An 18,426-nucleotide genomic window follows, 5' to 3' on the forward strand; every position below is an offset into this window, starting at 1 on the left:
CTGCCACTTCCAAACCCCCATGGAGGGATCGGCCGATCGGCTGATTGGCCTCCATACTCCACCCCCTTGCGTGTCCCAGGCCGACTCACCTTGAGACGAGTAAGGTTCAATTTCCAGCTCAGGCCCGCTCCCGAGTCCTGGTCCTGGACACCAATCATCGACACGTTCACGTCATCACCACATCACCATCGTCACCATCATCACTGTCACGGTGGTAGCCATTACCTCATTTAGAAAAATATTTTTATTGATTTCAGAGAGTAAAGGAGATGGAGAGAAAGCGAGCAACATCATTGATGAGAAAGAATCATCCATCAGCTGCCTCCTGCACACTCCCCTACTGGGGTTCAAGCCCACAACTTGGGCATGTGCCCTGACCTGGAATCAAACTGTGACCTGCTGGTTCACAGGTCGACGCTCAACCACTAAGGCACACTGGTCGGGCACCATTACCTCTTTTTATCCTCCTAAAAATTCTGAGATTGACATGACTTCCACGTGACTCCCCGTCAGCAAATGTTCGCTCTGACTGGGCTGTGGCGGGCATGGGAGCCGCTCAGTGGCACTGCCTGAGGCTCAGAGGTGCCCGTCTCGTTGGGAAGATGGACACATGGCAGGTGAGAACAGCAGCAGGTGAGAGGGGACTGACAGCAAGTGATGGACCGGGGAGGCGGGTCTGCCCAGCCAGCAGGGAGGCCTCTGGGCTGGTCCCCAGGATGCATAGGGAGCGCCTAGGACGGGGGGAAGAGGGGGTGGAGGGGAGGGGGGAGGGGAGTAAAAGGCATCGGACAGACAGCATTGCACGACCAGTAGGACCAGGAGTGAGGAAACCCAGGTGCGAACAAACGTGTAAGGTTTTGTTGTTGTTGATCCTCACCCCAGGATATTTTTTCCATTGATGTTTAGAAAAGTGGGAGGGAGGGTGAGAGAAACAGTGACGTGAGAGACACATTGGTGGGTGGGACCTGCAACCCTTCACTGGGAATCAGTGTGTGGGCCACACCGGCCAGGACTGAACTTGCTGTTTTTTACACTAGCCTCATCTTAAAAAGAACACCTGCCCCTGGCTGGTGTGGTTCAGTGGATAGAGCATTGGCCTGTGAACTGAAGGGTCCTGGGTTCGATTCTGGTCAGGGGCAGGTACCTCTCTCACATTGATGTTTCTCTCTGTCTCTCCCTCTCCCTTCAACTCTCTCTAAAAAAGAAAAAATCAATGGAAAAATACCCTCAGGTGAGAATTAACAACAAAAAATACTTCTCTGGACAAGACATGCTTCTCCACAGAAAGCCGTTCCCTGCAGAAGGAGAACAGGCAGCTGAGTGAAAGCCCAGGATTCGCGAATTCACAGGACACGCGGACGGACCGCCTCCCCAGCGAGGGCGCTGCTGACGTGGCAGCTTCATGACCACGCGGTCTTTCCGTGTGGCTCCCCGCGCAGCAGATTGGCTGAGAGGAAGCTGCTTGCACTGACCTGGCGGAGGAATGAAACGCAGGCAGCCCCTTCCCGCGGTTCCCACTCGAGGCATCGAACCCCAGTGGGGTCCTTCCCCGCAGAAGGCAGCATCTGGTTCACTCACTTCCTGCCTAATGCGTCTCACTGTACAAATTGGACTTTTTAAGTTTTATTGTCCCCGGAGAGGGTGCCTGCTGGATTATGTTCCTTTACTCTCTTTCGTTCTTTATCTATTATTTACACCAGGAAATATTCCTGTGTTTCGTTCTGAAAACCCCGTTATTCCTGGCACTGGTGGAAGGAAGAACAGCTGTCGGTTCTGTAAATGACCCATTACTGTGCGTCCCCGCCCGGGTGTGGGAGAGGCGCCTGTCACCCCACCACCTTCGTGACTCAGACTGACGAGGGGGAAGGACGTGGCCCTTCTACTTCCGGGCTCAGCACCGCGAGTGAGAATTACTCTGGGGACCTTCCGCCCGGCTACGTAGGAGCTGATCTACAACCAGCACAGCTCGGGCTGGTTTGAGCTGGACTGGGACACAGGTGTGCCCTCGGCTCCTCCTGCCGTGGAGGGTCTGAGCGGCTGTTTTAGAAACCTGAAAAGGTCAGAATTAATGAAGATGTTTCTCCCCGTCCTTGGGGAGGAGTCCATGCCGGGGGATACGCAGAGCAGCTCACGTGTGCTTGTGCAGGTGGCGGGCATCGATTTAAAAATAAGCAGCATATTTGTAGAAAAATACTAAAGCCAGAACCACTTTTTATTATACATAACATGTGTCACTTTTCTCTACTTCAAATAAATTTCTAAGCGACTCGTCCTTCAATTAGCGCTCAAAAAACCACACACCTGACACCGAGCAGGTGGCTTCATGGGCCTGAATGGGAAGCGACGTATGTCCCCGAGAAAGTCCTGTCCTAATGCTGTGGATTTTCTGCTCTAAGTGGTAGAACTGTTATGGGTGAGATCCAATTCTTCCGTGAACATACAGGTGGCTGGGAAATAAGCACAGCCCAGACTCTGCAGACAGAAATAGTAGCCAGCATTGGCAACGCCGGGTCCTGTTCATTCGTTCCTTCAACACCTGCGTTAGACGGAGGGGCCAAGAACAGGACAGACACCGCCCTGTCTGTCCGGGGCTTTGCTACAGCAACGAATCTTAACCTAGGACTCTCGTTAGTCAGGGCCCTCGGGGGTCAGGTGACAGACTCCGCGCAGGGCTGGGATCGCTGTAGCCTGCCTGCGTCTCGATGCCTGAGGGCATGCCAAGTGCTGGCTCTGCTCCTGCACCTTCTCATCGGACCTGAAGTGGCCGCACAGGGAAGCCTCCCGCTCTGGCTCCACAGGGCAGGCTTGGGCGGGCCTGTGACGTGCACGCCTCGGCAGCAGCAGAGCCGTGGTGGACACCAGGGTGGGTACGGACTCTTAGAATCCCCACGTTCCACTGTGAGGAAAGCACGCCTGCCCGCTGTTCACACACAGAATGAGTTAGTTCCAGGGAAGGGCGTGCTGGTCAGGGCAAGTTCTGTCATCAGGTAGAAAGGGACTTGGCCCTTGTGTACAGGTGCTACAGGGAAGGCGGGCATACAGGTTGACTGTGTGGCCCAGCAGGGTGACCACGTGTGCAGGGGGGAATGGCTGGGAGCTGGGCTGAGTGTTTCCCACCCCAGGTCCCAGGAGGAGAAGGGTCCCAAGCAGCAGCCAGGCAGCTCCCAGGACCCCCTCCCCCCCCGGTCCTGCAGGTGGTTCCCCGGGAAAGCTGGCCTGTGACGGGACCTGCCTCCCCAGGGAGATGGAGGCACCTGAAGGCTGGCTGAGATCTGCGTCCTGACCCATCCACCCAAGTGGGCGTCCTGTGACCACAGGGATGTGAGACATAATGGAGCGTGAGCACCGCGTCCATCCCTGCACCCCATCACCCGCCTGCGAGTCCTTGCTCCCCACTGCTCCCCCATCACCAACCCCATCCCTGCAGCAGCTGGCAGCTCAGGTTTCATGTAATGCACGTGAGGAAACAGCTCCACACAGCTCCCTCCTTTTAATTGGATCGTTTATACACAGGCTGCCATGACCCTTTCTTTGAGACCATAAACCAGGGAATTTTTCATTACTGACTTTACAGCCTTTAAAAGTGGTCTGAGCACATTTGGGGGAACAATTTTGGCCACTGAGATTAATTTGTAAAAAAAATCATTCGTTCATTAAAATGTTCGCATCAAAACACCTTCCCCCCCCCCAATAAAACAACAAAACAAAATAAAAATAAGTGCATTCCATTAAACATTAAAGAAAATGCATGAAGCCATTTGAAGGGAAACTGTGATTTTCCGATTCACGGCCCGTCCCCGAAGGCACGTATCTCCGCGAGCACCTGGAAATGCTGGCTAATGATGCGTGCCGTTTGCCAAAACAGCTTCTACCGTCCCAGTGTCGGGGGACTTACCCTCCTCAGCCATCAGTGTTTGGTTTAATGCTGAGCCAAACTCAAGGGAAGTGCTTCTCACTGAGACAGAAAAGGAAAGGAATTTAGTATGTAAGAGATGAAAATATACATGGATCACCCGGTATCCTTACATTTCATACTTGAACGTGATAGTTCACTCAGTTTTAATAAATTACAATATGTATAGATGTCTATTCATAGTACATTATTTATCTACGATTGAACGTTGTTAAAATTCCTTCTGAAGTCAATCTGACCAGAACAACATTTTAATAAACCAAAGTAAACAAGCAGCTTCCATTCGTGGAGCCGTCACATATTCCCTTGGAAAGTAACAACATGAAATACTGCACATCCGAGAGTTAGGAAGAGACCAGATGACCAGGCGTGTCAAGTACATTTATCTCCACTGGAAACACCTATGAGCATATGTACCCCAAGGCCACCTCCGTCTAAAACCGCAAGTAATTCAAGAAATCGCTGTTATGAAACACGCAGGCCCTTGTCCCCGAGGCTGTGAGGGGCCCCGGGGGCTTCGAGGAAGGGGTCGGGGTGCATGCCTTCCTCAGACCGGAGGGAAAGAAGCCAGGCAGAAGAGATATATGACTCAGTTTACACAGAATTTAAAAAACCACACACACAGGCAAAACGAAAATATGTGTATTTAGAGATGCAGCCTTTATAGCTATCACTGGAAATCAGAGGGACTTTCTTTTAAATGGAAACAAAACTATTCAGATTATAACCCTGAGAGCAAATATTCTTCCTGCACGTCCGTAACCGGGTGGTTGTTAGGAACACAGACGCCAGGACCGCAGGGTGCTGAGCCCACGTTCCCGGGGGGGGGGGGGGGGGGGGCCGCTGTCCATGCAGCCAGTTCCCTATGTATTTATTAGACTCTTCAAACTTACATATTCTTTTTAAAAAATATATTTTTATTGATTTCAGAGAGGAAGAGAGAGGGGGAGAGAGACAGAAACATCAATGATGAGAGAGAATCATGGATTGGCTGCCTCCTGCATGCCCCACACTGGGAATGGAGCCCACAACCTGGGCATGCGCCCTGACCAGGAATCGAACCCTGACCTCCTGGTTCATAAGTCAATGCTCAACCACTGAGCCATGTTGGCCAGGCAAACGTACTTATTCTGAGGGTGCTCTTTTGAGGAACTATAAACCCTTAGTAATTTTATCTTAGTGATGACTTAATTTTAAGATAGGAGCAAATACTGAAAAGAAAGACCTGTTCTTGCTCCAGCCTGCATGTCCAACCTGGAGGGTGAAGAACAGGGAAGGAGGGGAGGACGTTCCTGGGAGGAGACCGTTGGGAGGCGGAGGAAAGGCGTGGGGCCTGGTCCAGCTGAAGCAGTGTTGCCCCTCCCATCCCTCCCGAGCAGCAGGTGACTCAGCCGGCACAGGCCCAACAGTCTCCAGAAAGAGCTGCAAGCAGAAAACATGATGAGCAATGTTTAGAAGTGTTTCTTAACTTCATCCTTTTAAAGGTTGTCCTTCTTGCGTGCTTTATAACAAAGATCATATTGGAAACTGCTCCAAATAAATGGATCCTATATAATAAAAGCCTAATAAGCATATCAACCGAACGGCAGAACGACCGGTCGGCGGGGCCGGTGAGCAGGCAGCACCAGGCCAGCCAAGGCGGGTGCCAGTGGGCAGAGGGAGGGGACAGCGATGGGCAGAGTCCAAGGGGCGATTGGGGGGCGGGGCTAGCCGCTCGCCGGCCGGTGTCGTCCCCTGAACACTCCACTGGTCACCTCCCACAGAGGGAGGCCAGATTGCAGCCCCCCATGGGGAGCGGGCCTAAGCCATCAGTCGGACATTCCCCGAGGGCTCCTGGTCTGCAAGAGGGCTGAGGCCAAACTGAGGGACACCCCCGCCCTGCTGAGCACGAATTTTCGTGCACTGGGCCTCTAGTTTAGAAATAATTGGAGAGTACAATCAAAACGGTTTGGCAACTGTTGACCTATTGGGTGGGGATTAATAATAAATTCAGGCATAACCATGGCTACCACACCCCGTCCTCCCACCCCCTCCGGCGGGTGCCAAAGACAGAGGACACATAGTGGGTTAACTCACGGTGAAGTTTTGAGGAGGCACTTCAGCTGTGTAAATACTACATAAATCCTAGGAAACAAAGGAGTGGGCAGTGTCCGGGAAGAGCTGAGGATCACACTGTTCCTCACCACGCGCAACCCCAGGGCAGCAGGGCAGGGTGGGCTGCAGGCGCCTGGACAGCAGTGCCCACCACACGCTGATTCCAGCCCCGGCCCCCCTGCCCTTCAGAAGAGCAAGTCTCTGGTTATGTGACAAGCCATGTGGTCGACGGGTCAGGAACTGGACACCCAACTGCCGATGGAGGTGCTGCAGAGTAAAACCATTTCTCTCTGCGACGCCTGGACCTCCCTCGGCCATACACAGTGACACTGTAATATAATAACTGCTGGTTCTGAGTAACAGGGATGTGAAGCTGACATCACATATATGATTACACGGAGCAAAAAGTTAGTGTGCAGCCCTAGCCGGTTTGACTCAGTGGATAGAGTGTCGGCCTGCAGACTGAAGGGTCCTGGGTTCGAGTCCAGTCAAGGGCACGTACCTCGGTTGCAGGCTCCTCCCTGGCCCAAGCCCTGGTTGGGCATGTGCAGGAGGCAACCAATCGATGTGTTTTTCTCACATGGATGTTTCTGTCTTTTCCTCTCCCTTCCACTTTCCCTGAAAATCAATGAGAAAATATCCTTGGGAGAGGATTAACAAAAAGTTAGTGTGCAAACTTTAATCCCAGAATGGGACATTTCCCCATGAAGACACATTTCCTTCTAAAAACAATGGCATGTTTTGACTTTCAATTGAGACCCATGAGAAACAGAGATGAGACTATCACATTTACATCAACGTTGAAGCAACCAAGCCATGAATCACATGATCGCATCCAGAAAATGCAGTCAAATCGGTTACAGGATGCTGTGCTAAAAATCCATACCCCAGGGCCACTCACCGGGGCTGATGCTGTATTTGAAAAGTTGGATAAACATAAGGAAAATGGTCTCTCACTAACCTAATGTCACATGATCCTGAGACCACTTCCTTTCAAACCTGAGACATGCCTTTCAATAACACGTCCAGCGCAAGGCAGCCTTCCCTCCGAGTTCAAGAGGCAGCAGCACATCCGAGAGACCGTGCGGGTCAGAGCGAGAGGAAGGAGCATCTGGATCATCCCAGGGGAGGGTGTGAGCGCATCTCAGTCACCGAGGCATCCGCATGAGCCAAGGCCAACACCAGTCCCAAGGCCACTGCCTCTGGGAGCCTCAGCCATTTACTCCAGAGATCTCTGCTCTCTGATCGTTTTTCTCGAGAGTTTGTAACGGTAATTACACCCTGAAACAGTGCGCTGCTTCCCAACACACCCCTTTCCTGTGGTTTGGCTCACACGCGGCGGTCCAGTCCTGGGTAGCGTGGAGAGCTTACAGGAATGAGGGGCACGCTCCGCAGGCCTTACAGGCAGTGGGACCACATCCTGCAGTGAGCACACACCTACCGACCACACCCCTTGGGGAGCAGAGCGCCCCACTCGCCCTGTGCCTCTCCTCTTCCCTCGGGAGGAACGTTGAATACAGCCGGTCAGCTGACTGTACAGCTCTGCCGATAGGATGAGCCAACATTGGGACGTTATTCTCTTCCATCCAAGCTGGTGAATCAACCAGGGCCCAGCCCCTAGTGTACGTTAGAGCATCTTTCTCTACCTCTGCCTTTCAGGTTCTGCCCATGGCTTCGTCTCGGGAGCCTCCCGTGTAGCCAGCCCCGGTTAGGTTTGGGTTCAGATGATCCAGAGAGACCTCACAGCCCCCTGGGCCTGGTGACCAGAGGTTCAGACTCCATGTTCACTCTGTTAGTTACTTTTTTTTTTTAATCCTCACCTGAGGATATTTTTCTATTGATTTTTAGGGAAAGTGGAGGGGAGAGGGAAAGACAAACATCGATGTGAGAGAAACACATCGATTGATTGCCTCCTGCACGCACCCCAACCAGGACCCAGACCAGGGAGGAGCCTGAAACCCAGGCATGTGCCCTTGACCAGAATCGAACCTGGGACCCTTCAGTCCGCAGGCCGACACTCTATCCACTGAGCCACACTGGCTAATGCCTGTTACTTCCTTTCTGCCATTGTTCCTCCGTGCATGTCACTTGTCTTTGCACTGGAGAGAGGAACGAAGAAGAGGGGAAAGGGTGGGCCTGGGGTGCACAGCCCAGGCTCCTTCCTGTCCTCCCACCCCAGGCTCCATTCCCCGGTTCCCAGGTTTGCCATCTTCACCAGACACTTACGTTCCTATGTCACCACTCCGTTTCCTCAGCACAGACCCGCTCTCTGACAGTTTTTACCCCGTGACCCAAGAATCGTGGAGCTCACACAAACATGAATCCCCCACCGTTTTACATCTTCTATCTTTCAGTTCCAATGCCATGCTTTCAGCCTTGGTCCTAAAATGAAAACTGATGAGAACTGGGAAGCGTGGCCGACGAGGAGGCCAGGAGACACTGTGCTCAGTTGCAAGTCAGTGCTTTGTTAATGGGTCTCCTGATGACCCCGGGAAGGAGGTCCCGCAGCAGGTGCTCATAGTGAGACGGAGATGTGCATTTTCCTACGTGCTCTCCTATGTGCCACTGCTGGTCTCAATTCTTCCCTGGGGAAGCAGGCGGTGCTCTGGCCACCGTCGGAGGCAGCATGCCTGGCTCTGAAGATGCCTAATAAATAATCACCGTTACAGCCCCTGGAACTGACTCTTTGTAAAACGGACTCTCGATGGGTTTAGAGACTTGCTGTGCACCGGGATGTGGGTGGCATGCTGCCGGAGTCTCTAAGCCCTGAGACATCAGACGAAGCAGATCACCGTGGCTAAGCCCAGCAATGGTCGTGTGCCCGGCTGCTGGCACTGCTGGGCCCCGGGCCGGATCCGGCTCTGCAGCAGCCGCGTGCTCCACGCTGGGCCCACCGCCGGGAAGCGGGCCATCTGGAAAGGCTGAGCTGAGTGGCGGCTAATGCACTTCTCCCTGAAACATGAAATGCAGTAATCTGAAACTCTCATCTGTCTTCCAGGAAGATGGGGCTTTGGTACGGAACTCGCGCTGTGGAAGTGGCGTGAACCTTGATTAAGTCAGTTTAATGCGAAAATGGATTGTTTCTGGTTTCACGTTATGAAGAATTCCTACTCAGTCCAATAAGCCTATGGTGCAGCCACCAGAAGTCCATGGAGATGAGACAACTTTTTATGAGGTGGAGATGGAAAGGAGACTGCGACCCCCCGGCCCCCGCATCCATTCTTACTTCAACTGCTCCACACATGCACTGCCATGGTCCCAGGTGGGGTCCCAGGTGGGGTCCCGGGTGCCTGTGGCATGCAGAGCGAGCACAGTGCACACAGGTGAGCTGTGGCATCAACGTGGAGCTCCAAGGGGCTCGCCATGCTCAGGGGCATCAGTCACCACGTGAGCCGTGGCAGCCAATGCTTGTCCGCGTTTTCATCCCGAGAGCAGCTCCCGCTTGGGAAGGCAGGCTTTTGTCCAAGGCAACTTTCATTTGAAAAGTCAAACCCGCCAGCAAACCACAGCTCACTCTGGAAATGACCAGAGTGATGTTCTCAGGAGACTAACCACAACAGACCCTCACGGCACAGCTGGTGGTTCTTCCTGCTGACTTTCTGCATCTTCCTAATGTCTCACCTGTTCCTCAACAAAAACTCACCACCTCAAGACTATAGGCCGGCTGGTGGCTCAGTGGTGGAGCGTCGACCTATGAACCAGGAGGTCACAGTTAATTCCCAGGCAGGGCACATGCCCGGGTTGTGGGGGTCGATCCCCAGTAGGGGCCATGCAGGAGGCAGTCGATCAACAATTCTCTCTCTCTTTCCCTCTGTGAAATCAATAAAAATTTATATATATATATATATGAAGACTATAGCTCAACAAGACTTGCCTGGAGTCTGAGAGCACACAGCCATAAGCCGGAAGTCACCTTCATGCGAGAGATACGCTCCGAGTGTCCCCACCAGCTCTGACAGCTGGCTGTTCCCTGAGGCCAGCGGAAGCCCTGCTGGCCTACGGCCACACCATCCTGAGCACACGATCTTGTCTGGTCTCGGAAACCCCGATCCAGTGCAAGTGCCACCAGAGCAACACGGCATCTGCTCCAAGCCCTGGCTAGGTCACCGCCAGCACAGGAAAGGACCCGGAGCAGGCGGCTCTGGAGGCGGTTTGGTGAGGTGCAGCAGAGGGCTCAGGAGGGGCCCGATGAGGTGTGTCCTGCCGGCAGGTGTGGAACGTGGGTTAAGGATTGGCTCACACTCTGTGAGACAAGTCTGAAGTCTGCAGGGCAGGCTGGAACCCCAGGCGGCAGGAATACAGAATCCCTTCCCAGGAAACCTCGGTGCTGCATCGCGGGCCTTCACCTGACCGGACGAGGCCCACCACGTTGTGTGGGGAGCCTTTCCCCAAAGTCCCTGATTGTACCGTTACCCAGTCTACAGAGGCCTTCAGAGCGCAGACTTGGCTTGTGAGAAACCGCTGGGCTCACAGCAGGCTCCCTCCCTGATCCTGGGTCTGGCCCCTCCCCCTCATGCCAAGTGCACAGTAGGTGCTTTGGGACCTATCAGGCCGGGTCAGTGGACACAGGGCAGGGGAGGAGAACAGGGTGTGGGTCTCAGAGAGCAGGGGAGCCGTGTGGCTTTGGGGTGACACAGCAGTCCAGCCACCATAAACAGAATGAGGTGTGTGAACACTTAGAAAAAAGTGTGGTTATTTTATTTACCGAAAAGGGTTCTTACAAAAATAGAAGCAATGTTTAAAATTAGCACCAAGTAACGAGAATTTGCTAATTGCCAACGTGAACTGTTAAGTGGTCGGAAAGGGCCATGGGAGGAAATCGCAGAGCAGACATCGGAAGGCCCAGAGGAGACGCATTAGCAGAATGAACTGCTCTTTCCTGCGGAACAGGAACCTCGGAGGGAGAACGGCGGCGAGAGGCCCGAGTAGGCTGTGCCTTAGGCAAGGCCGCGCTCTGAAACCCTTCCCAAGAAACGCGAGTGACCGGTGCCACACGGCCCCCTCCCCCTGGTCTTCCCTTGGGAAAACGTTATGGGTCGAAATGTCTCGGTGCAGGGAGAAACTCTGCACTGTGTTCATCACTGTGAGGGGAGACGTATGAACCAGAAACCAAAACATAAATTAATAAGCAAAATTCAAATCTACTGGGGAAGGTGTGCTGCTTTACAGAGACACCGCACTTTGTTTTTTTTTTTTTTTTATATTTTATTGATATTTTACAGAGAGGAAGGGAGAGAGAGCCAGAAACATCGATGAGAGAGAAACATCGATCAGCTGCCTCCTGCACCCCCCCCACTGGGGACGTGCCCGCAACCAAGGTACATGCCCTTGACCGGAATCGAACCCGGGACCCTTGAGTCCGCAGGCCGACGCTCTATCCACTGAGCCAAACCGGTTTCGGCGAGACACCGCACTTTGAAAAGCACTTTAGTTCTGTGAATTTACGTACAAATGTCTGCACACTATTTTAAATATATATATTTTTGTTGATTTTAGAGAATAAGGGAGAGGGACAAAGAGTTAGAAACATCCATGATGAGAGAGAATCATGGATCCGCTGTCTCCTGCACGTCCCCTACTGGGGATCAAGCCTGCAACCCGGATGATATGCCCTGACCAGGAATTGAACCGTGACCTCCTGGTTCATAGGTCCATGCTCAACCATTGAGCCATGCTGGCCAGGCAATGTCTTCACACTTTGACCCACGTTTCCAATCCTGGGACTAGACTCTAAGTTAATTATCTGCAGCTCCAGGTGCCCCCCTCACAGGTAACCCCGAGCATCCTGTTCCCCCGTGACTCACAACCCATGACGGTTGCCTCTCTGCACGTAACTGTAAAACAATAATCAAACCAGCACAAGCAGGCTGCTCTGTCTAATCGCTGTTACTGGAATTTCAAATGAAGCCAAGAATAAAATGCTCCTCTCCAAAACTGCGTTGTTAGACTGAGTTCTAAATAATTGCTGAGGCTGCTATTGAGTTTTAATAATACATGTAAACTTCAAATTAGGGTCTTTATTATGCATTCTCTCATAAAATTCTATTCCACATGCACGTTAATTCTGAGAGCATGTGGAGTTGGCTCCTGTCACATGCAAATGCAATTAGACAAGTTCCTCTCTTGGCATTTAAACCGTAAAGACTCGCACGGGTCCCGGCTTTCAAACAATAGAGTCAGTGTAAACCCGCCACAGTGATCGCAAACACAACAGCAGCAGAGAACCTGGGTCTATGCGGAACACTCACTTGCAGGTTTTGTGTTTAAAATTTAAAATGGTGAAAAAAACAAGATTTGAAATGATAAAACAGTATGAACTGCATGGTGTAATATTTTTGTTTGAAAAGGGCAAATTCTGTCATGCAATAAAGCTCTTACTGAAATGGAATGGTTTCTTCAAAACTGACATTTATCCTGTTCAAGCAATGGTGGCTGCTTTAAAACAAGAGAACAAATAAAAACCTAATCATTATCAGTGATTGTTGCCTGTGTATGAACTGAGGATGGGTCTGTGTGGGAGAGACGGGACCGCTAACAGAGGACCCACTGCGGTGCCATGGGGTCATGAGGGCACAAACACACATACAAGAATGCACACACAAACACACATCACACATGCACACACACATCACATGTAGAGATATATCATATATCACACACATCACACAGAGACACACATCACATACATCATGCATCACATGTTCTCATGGTTTACATTTTCATTTTCTCTATGTGCTTTATGAGGTTCAGTTGTTTTTAACCTTGATGTAGTTGAATTTAGCAATTTCCCTTACAATTTTCAGGGTTTCTTTCATGAAAGATGTGCTTCTGTAACTGAGTCGTAAAGCTTCCTCCCATTTTTATTTTGTGAACTCTCAGTGGTCACCCTGCAGCCCAGAGGGTGGCTCTGACCCGGGAGCTTCAAAATGTAGCTTTTGGAGAGAGTCGTAGGGAGGGAGCAATGTTGTTTCCACGGCGGGGCCAGAGGAAGGAAAACAAGCCAATGTGACTGACAAAAGGCAGAGGCGCACCAATCAGAGCTAATCCGACTGGAATACTGAACTTCGCTTTTTCCTAGAATTCATTACCCGATGGCTCACCCAGGAGGTTGCGGAGTTAACCTGGGAACATGTGACATGGAATCCACGGGGAAACACAATGTTCCCTCTCCCATGGCCCGATGCGGTCATTACAGCGACTCTGCCTCCGACATTAAAAACTAAAACGGGGGAAATGATGCCACTCTGGTGACTGTGCCAGCCCGGGCCTTCCAGCTTCCTGTTTACCCCGCGGCCTGACGCAGGGACCGTCACCTCCTGGGCTGCTGGGTGCTCGTTAGGCCTGTGCACGCTGCTTGGAACACTTTGCTCCGTGACGCCATCCTGTTCCCTGGTGCCAGGTCATTCTCTGCGCCGAGTCCTGGTTCACAGTAACCCACCCGTGCTCACGCTTCCTTCTCCACCTCCCTGGACATGGTCACTCTCTCAGCATGCCCCCGCAGATCGGGCCTCGGTCCCGGCACGGCCGCCCAGGAGCGCCTGGCGGCTCAGGGGTGTCTGTCCTCCCAGCACCCGACACCCACATGCGGCTTCCCATGTCTTCACTGAGCAGAACTGAGATTTGCGTGAAGCCCTGGCTGGTGTGGGTCAGTGGGTGGGAGCATCATCTTGTGCACCAAACGGTCATGGGTTCAATTCCCAGGCAGGGCACATACCCGGGTTTTGGGTTCGGTCTCTGGTTAGGGTGTGTGCGGGAGGCAATCAATGGATGCTTCTCTCTCTCTCCCACTCCTTTTCTCTCTAAAATCAATTTAAAAAGTTTCAAGTGAAAGCTGGGAGAGCAAGTGGGGGACATTGATGCCACAAGGAGGTGTGAATGCTGCCCAGCCCTCGCTCTGCACACCGCAGGCCTCGCTGAGGTGACTACAAAGGTCGCAGGATCTCCCCCGCCCCCAGCCCCAGAAACCAGTTGTAACGCCCCGCGAAGAGCTTCACGGTCCCTGCAGACTGGACCTGGTCGGGAGGCAGGCCTGTCCTTGGCCAGGGACACTAAACAGAAACCCTTCTATCAGCTATGGGCTTCGGTTCAATAATTGAACAAACGGGCTCTAAGGCTGTTGTCGATAACAGGGAACTGTGTGGTGGGTGGGGGTAGAGGAGAGGGTGCTGAGCTTGACATCAATCTAAAACTGCTATCAAAGTAACATCTCGTCTGCCCAGCGTGGCTCAGGGGTTGAGCGTGGACCTAGGAACCAGGAGGTTAGGGTCCGATTCCCCGGCAGGGCACATGCCCAGGTCGTGGGTTCGATCCCCAGGGTGGGGTGTGCAGGAGGCAGCTGATCCATGATTCTCTCATCATTGATGTTTCTATCTCTCTCTCCCTCTCTCTGAAGTCAATAAAAATGTATTTTAAAAAGATAACATCTAATTTTCAAAAAAAAGAGAGGAAATGAACAACCAGTTCCACGGACGCGCTCCCTCGGGGTGTAAAACCCGACTGGCGTTGGGCCCTAGACGGGAACGGGGCTCGGAAGAGCCGCACGCCAGGCAGAGGCGAGGCCCCAGGAAGCGCAGATGCTGCCCCGGGAACAAGCTCTTCCCAGGGACACAACCCCAGGGTCTGGGGCACCGACTGTTTCCCCAAAGCAGCACCATTGCTGGTCACGTCTGGATTCCCAAGGATTTTCTGAAATAATTACTTGTTGAGACGGGTTAGTGTGTTTCAGCCGTGATCCGAGCCTCCTCACGGGATGCATGTCCCCAGGGGAAGGCGGACGGGGACGGGGGCCGCTCGGCGGAGCCCCTCAGTCAGATTCATCTGCTTGCATGGCTGCGTTTCCACCGGCTAATTACCATCAACATCTCACACTCTGGGCCTCGCTGGTTTGCGCTCAGTTTCAATCCAAGGTGCATTTTGGTTTGACTGGTCCATCTGCCCTTGTCGCAACATGTGCTGTTATAATACCTCTTTTTAAAAAATATATACTTTTATTGACTGCAGAGAGGAAGGGAGAGGAAGAGAGAAACATCTATGGGAGAGAATCGCGGATCGGCTGCCTCCTGCACGCCCCACCCTGGGGACCCAGCCCGCAACCCCGGCAGGTGCCCTTGACCGGAATCAAACCCTGACCTCCTGGTTCCTAGGTCGACGCTCAACCGCAGAACCACGGAGCCACGCCGGGCGGGTTGTAACACAACATCCTGACAGTATTTCTTCAATGTCACATGCCAACCTGGAAGCACTGTGCCTATTACGGCTCTTACCTGCTGTCTACGTGCTTGGTCTCAAATTACTACCTGTACCAACTGCACGTAGGGGAGACACGAAGGAAGACCGCCCTGTGTCTGATGATAAAGGAGCTGGTCCCGTGTTTACAATAAGGACCGTGTGCCGCCTGTTTAGTCTCACCCCAGGGGCCCTCCCGGCTCTGCGCTCTCCCCACTTTCGGCTGTTTTTATAAACATTGTGGCAGGAAAACCTACTTAGGTCGCCATGTGCGTGTTTTTCACCACCACAGGAATGAAAGCCAGATGATTAGAAAGCTAAAGAGTAAAAAGCGAATAAAGTAAAACCCAAAAGGAAATAGAACTAATCGTATCTCTGAACCTGAAATTTTTCTAAACTTGGCGGGCAAAAAAAAGAGAAAAGCAGAAAATGAAAGATCAACAGATGTAACTATGATAAGAGGACTTACATGTCAGTGCGCCCAGGGAGCTGGCGGAACGTTCCAGAGACTCCTGGAGGCCCCGGGACCCAGACCGCGCAGGGCGGGGTCAGAGAGCAGGCGGGGCTCCTCGGGGAGAGAAGTGAACCCCACTCTCCGTGAGGGGGCGTCGCGGACTGTGCAGAGGAGCCGGTGGCTAAGGTCCTACCAACTGAACTTCTCTGCGGAGATTTAACTGGAAAGTTCAAGGGCAGAAAGAGACTGTGAGGTTATCAGCGTGGGTGGACGTGAGGACAAGGACGTGAGGACGGCGGGGACGTGGTGACGGCGGGGACGTGAGGATGAGGGCACGTGGGGACGTGAGGACGTGGGGCGTGGGGCGTGGGGACGTGAGGACGGTGGGACGTGGGGACGGCGGGACGTGAGGACGGCGGGGACGTGGTGACGGCGGGGACGTGAGGATGAGGGCACGTGGGGACGTGAGGACGTGGGGACGTGAGGACGTGGGGCGTGGGGACGTGGGGCGTGGGGACGTGAGGACGGCGGGGACGTGGTGACTTGGCGTGATATTTATGGACGTTTTGCAGGCGGAGCGGCAGGTCACGCTGTCAGCCGGGATATGACTGGGCAGAAGGGACACGGCCATGACCCCTAGGGCTCCGCCTGGGGAAAGGATGACGGTGCCCGTGGGTCTGGGGGAGAGAAGGGGCTGCCTTCTGCACACGGGAGCCGCGCTCCTTCCGTCTGAACGTCCTGCCTTTCCTGGGGGATCCGCACCTTCCCTCCGGGCTGTTCTACCAGCGACCACGCAGCCAGTGCTCCCAGAGAAGCGCTGGACGCCTGGTCCCACAGGCCACCGGCCACAGGCCGCAGCCGGGCCTGCCTGTTCTGCTCCCCTGGACAGAGGGTCCATAAAAAGGGGACGTGTGCTTTTGTCTCCGCATCCACGTGGCTCAGTTTCCTGCATAAAAGCTGTGTGTGTGGAATAAATGCTGCATGACATGTGCCCCCATGGATCCGGCTTTACGTGAATGTATGCACACAGATGCCGCGGGCGCACTAGCTCATGCATTCAGCACATGCCCTGCGCGAGGATGTTCAAGTAACATTCGTGCTGGCCCCCGTCTGGGTTTAGATCGGCTGTGAGTCCCTCCGTCACCCATTTCTCTGATCACCTCTGCCTTCTGGGTACATCATTGAAAAGACATTTGCTTGCCCTGGTCAGTGTGCTCAGTAGTTAGAGCATCAGCCTGCGCACCCAAGGGTCCTGGGTTCGATTCCTGGTCAAAGGCATGTACCTGGCCCTGACCGGTGTGGCTCAGTGGATAGAGCGTCGGCCTGCGGACTGAAGGGTCCCGGGTTCAATTCCGGTCAAGGGCATGTACCTTGGTTGCGGGCACATCCCCAGTAGGAGGTGTGCAGGGGGCAGCTGATCGATGTTTCTCTCTCATCGATGTTTCTGACTATCCCTCTCCCTTCCTCTCTGTAACAAATCAATAAAATACATTTTTTTAAAAAAAGGGCATGTACCTGGCTTGCAGGTTTCATCCCCAGTCCCAGTTGGGGCACATGTGGGAGGCAACCAGGGGATGTGTCTCTCACATCAATGTTTCTCTCCATCCCTCCCTTCCACTCTCTTTATTTTTTTTTTTTTTGAAGGGTTTTTTTTTTAATTATTATTTTATGTACAAAGAGTTAGCATTCTGTCATAAGGTAGATGTCTTGAATGACCCATTCACGGAAGTTCACTTAGTCCAACTTAATGAAACCTATGTCCTTTGCGTACTGACGGAAACACTGGCGGCACATGTTGAGGCCGTACTTTCGGATCAGACCGTGGCGGTTTGAGCAGATGTGGCAGGAACAAGAACCCTGGCCGAATTTCCTCGGATGGCTCCAGTAGAGTTGCTGGTGACCCATCTTGCTCACTCTGTAGCAACAAGGCAAAAGGCCCTTCCACTCTCTTTAAAAAAAAAAAAAGTCAATGGAAAAAAAATACAGAGGATTAACCAAAAAAACAGAAAAACATTATGGACGAAAGATTTGAACATGGGGCTTCAGGAGGTGATTGAGCATGACGGGCCCGCATGGTGGGGTGAGTGCCCTGCTATCACACTCCCTGCCCCACCCCTGAGGACTCGGCCAGGAGACGCATCTGTGAACCAGGACACAGGTCTCAGTGGCCACTGCCCACCGACACCTCAATCTTGGACTCCAGCCCCAGGCCTGTGAGTGCTGATGGCGGTTGACCCAACACCAGGGGGTGTGTTCCTGCTGCAGCTGCCCTTGTGGACTGACCATCCTGCACCCAGACCAGACCTCCGCCCACCCAACAGGGTCACTCGATAACAGGTGCCCTCCCCACGTTCTCACATCTAAAACTTGGGAGACTTTAAGAAAATAAAATTGTTTAAAAGTCAAGGAAAAAAGCAAGATTCCATAAACTCAGCAAGAATTCTATTTTTTTAAAAAAAGAACTCTCACAAGAAATTGAAAAGATTTAATTTCCAGTATCATCCAAAGACAGTTTCAATCATTAGAAAACGATTTCCTTTGGAAGCAATTGAGTTTGACATCTAATTTGATTGCTGTCCATTACATGAGGGACCATGTGGCAGCGACAGTTTTAAAAACGCAGCTGCGTTTCATCCGAAGCTTTGTCATTGCAAACACACACGCTTCATAAGCTCATGGAGTTAGTGTTTTATGCAAAATCTGCATTTAATATTTTCAGAGCTTAATTTGTCCTTCACAT

At 52.5% G+C, this 18,426-nt stretch overlaps 1 protein-coding gene across 1 annotated transcript; it reads right to left on the reverse strand.

The window, feature by feature from the left end:
- Positions 1 to 17,420: 17,420 nt before the first annotated feature.
- Positions 17,421 to 17,591, reverse strand: LOC308256319 (small ribosomal subunit protein uS14-like; the record flags this gene model as incomplete). The annotated part of the gene is made up of 1 exon (XM_080684561.1): positions 17,421 to 17,591. The coding sequence occupies one exon, from the start codon at positions 17,589 to 17,591 to the stop codon at positions 17,421 to 17,423; it is 171 nt and encodes a 56-aa protein (XP_080540687.1).
- Positions 17,592 to 18,426: the final 835 nt, after the last annotated feature.

Source organism: Plecotus auritus (genome assembly GCF_963455305.1).
Source record: "Plecotus auritus genome assembly, chromosome: 8".
NCBI classification, from domain to species: Eukaryota; Metazoa; Chordata; class Mammalia; order Chiroptera; family Vespertilionidae; genus Plecotus; species Plecotus auritus.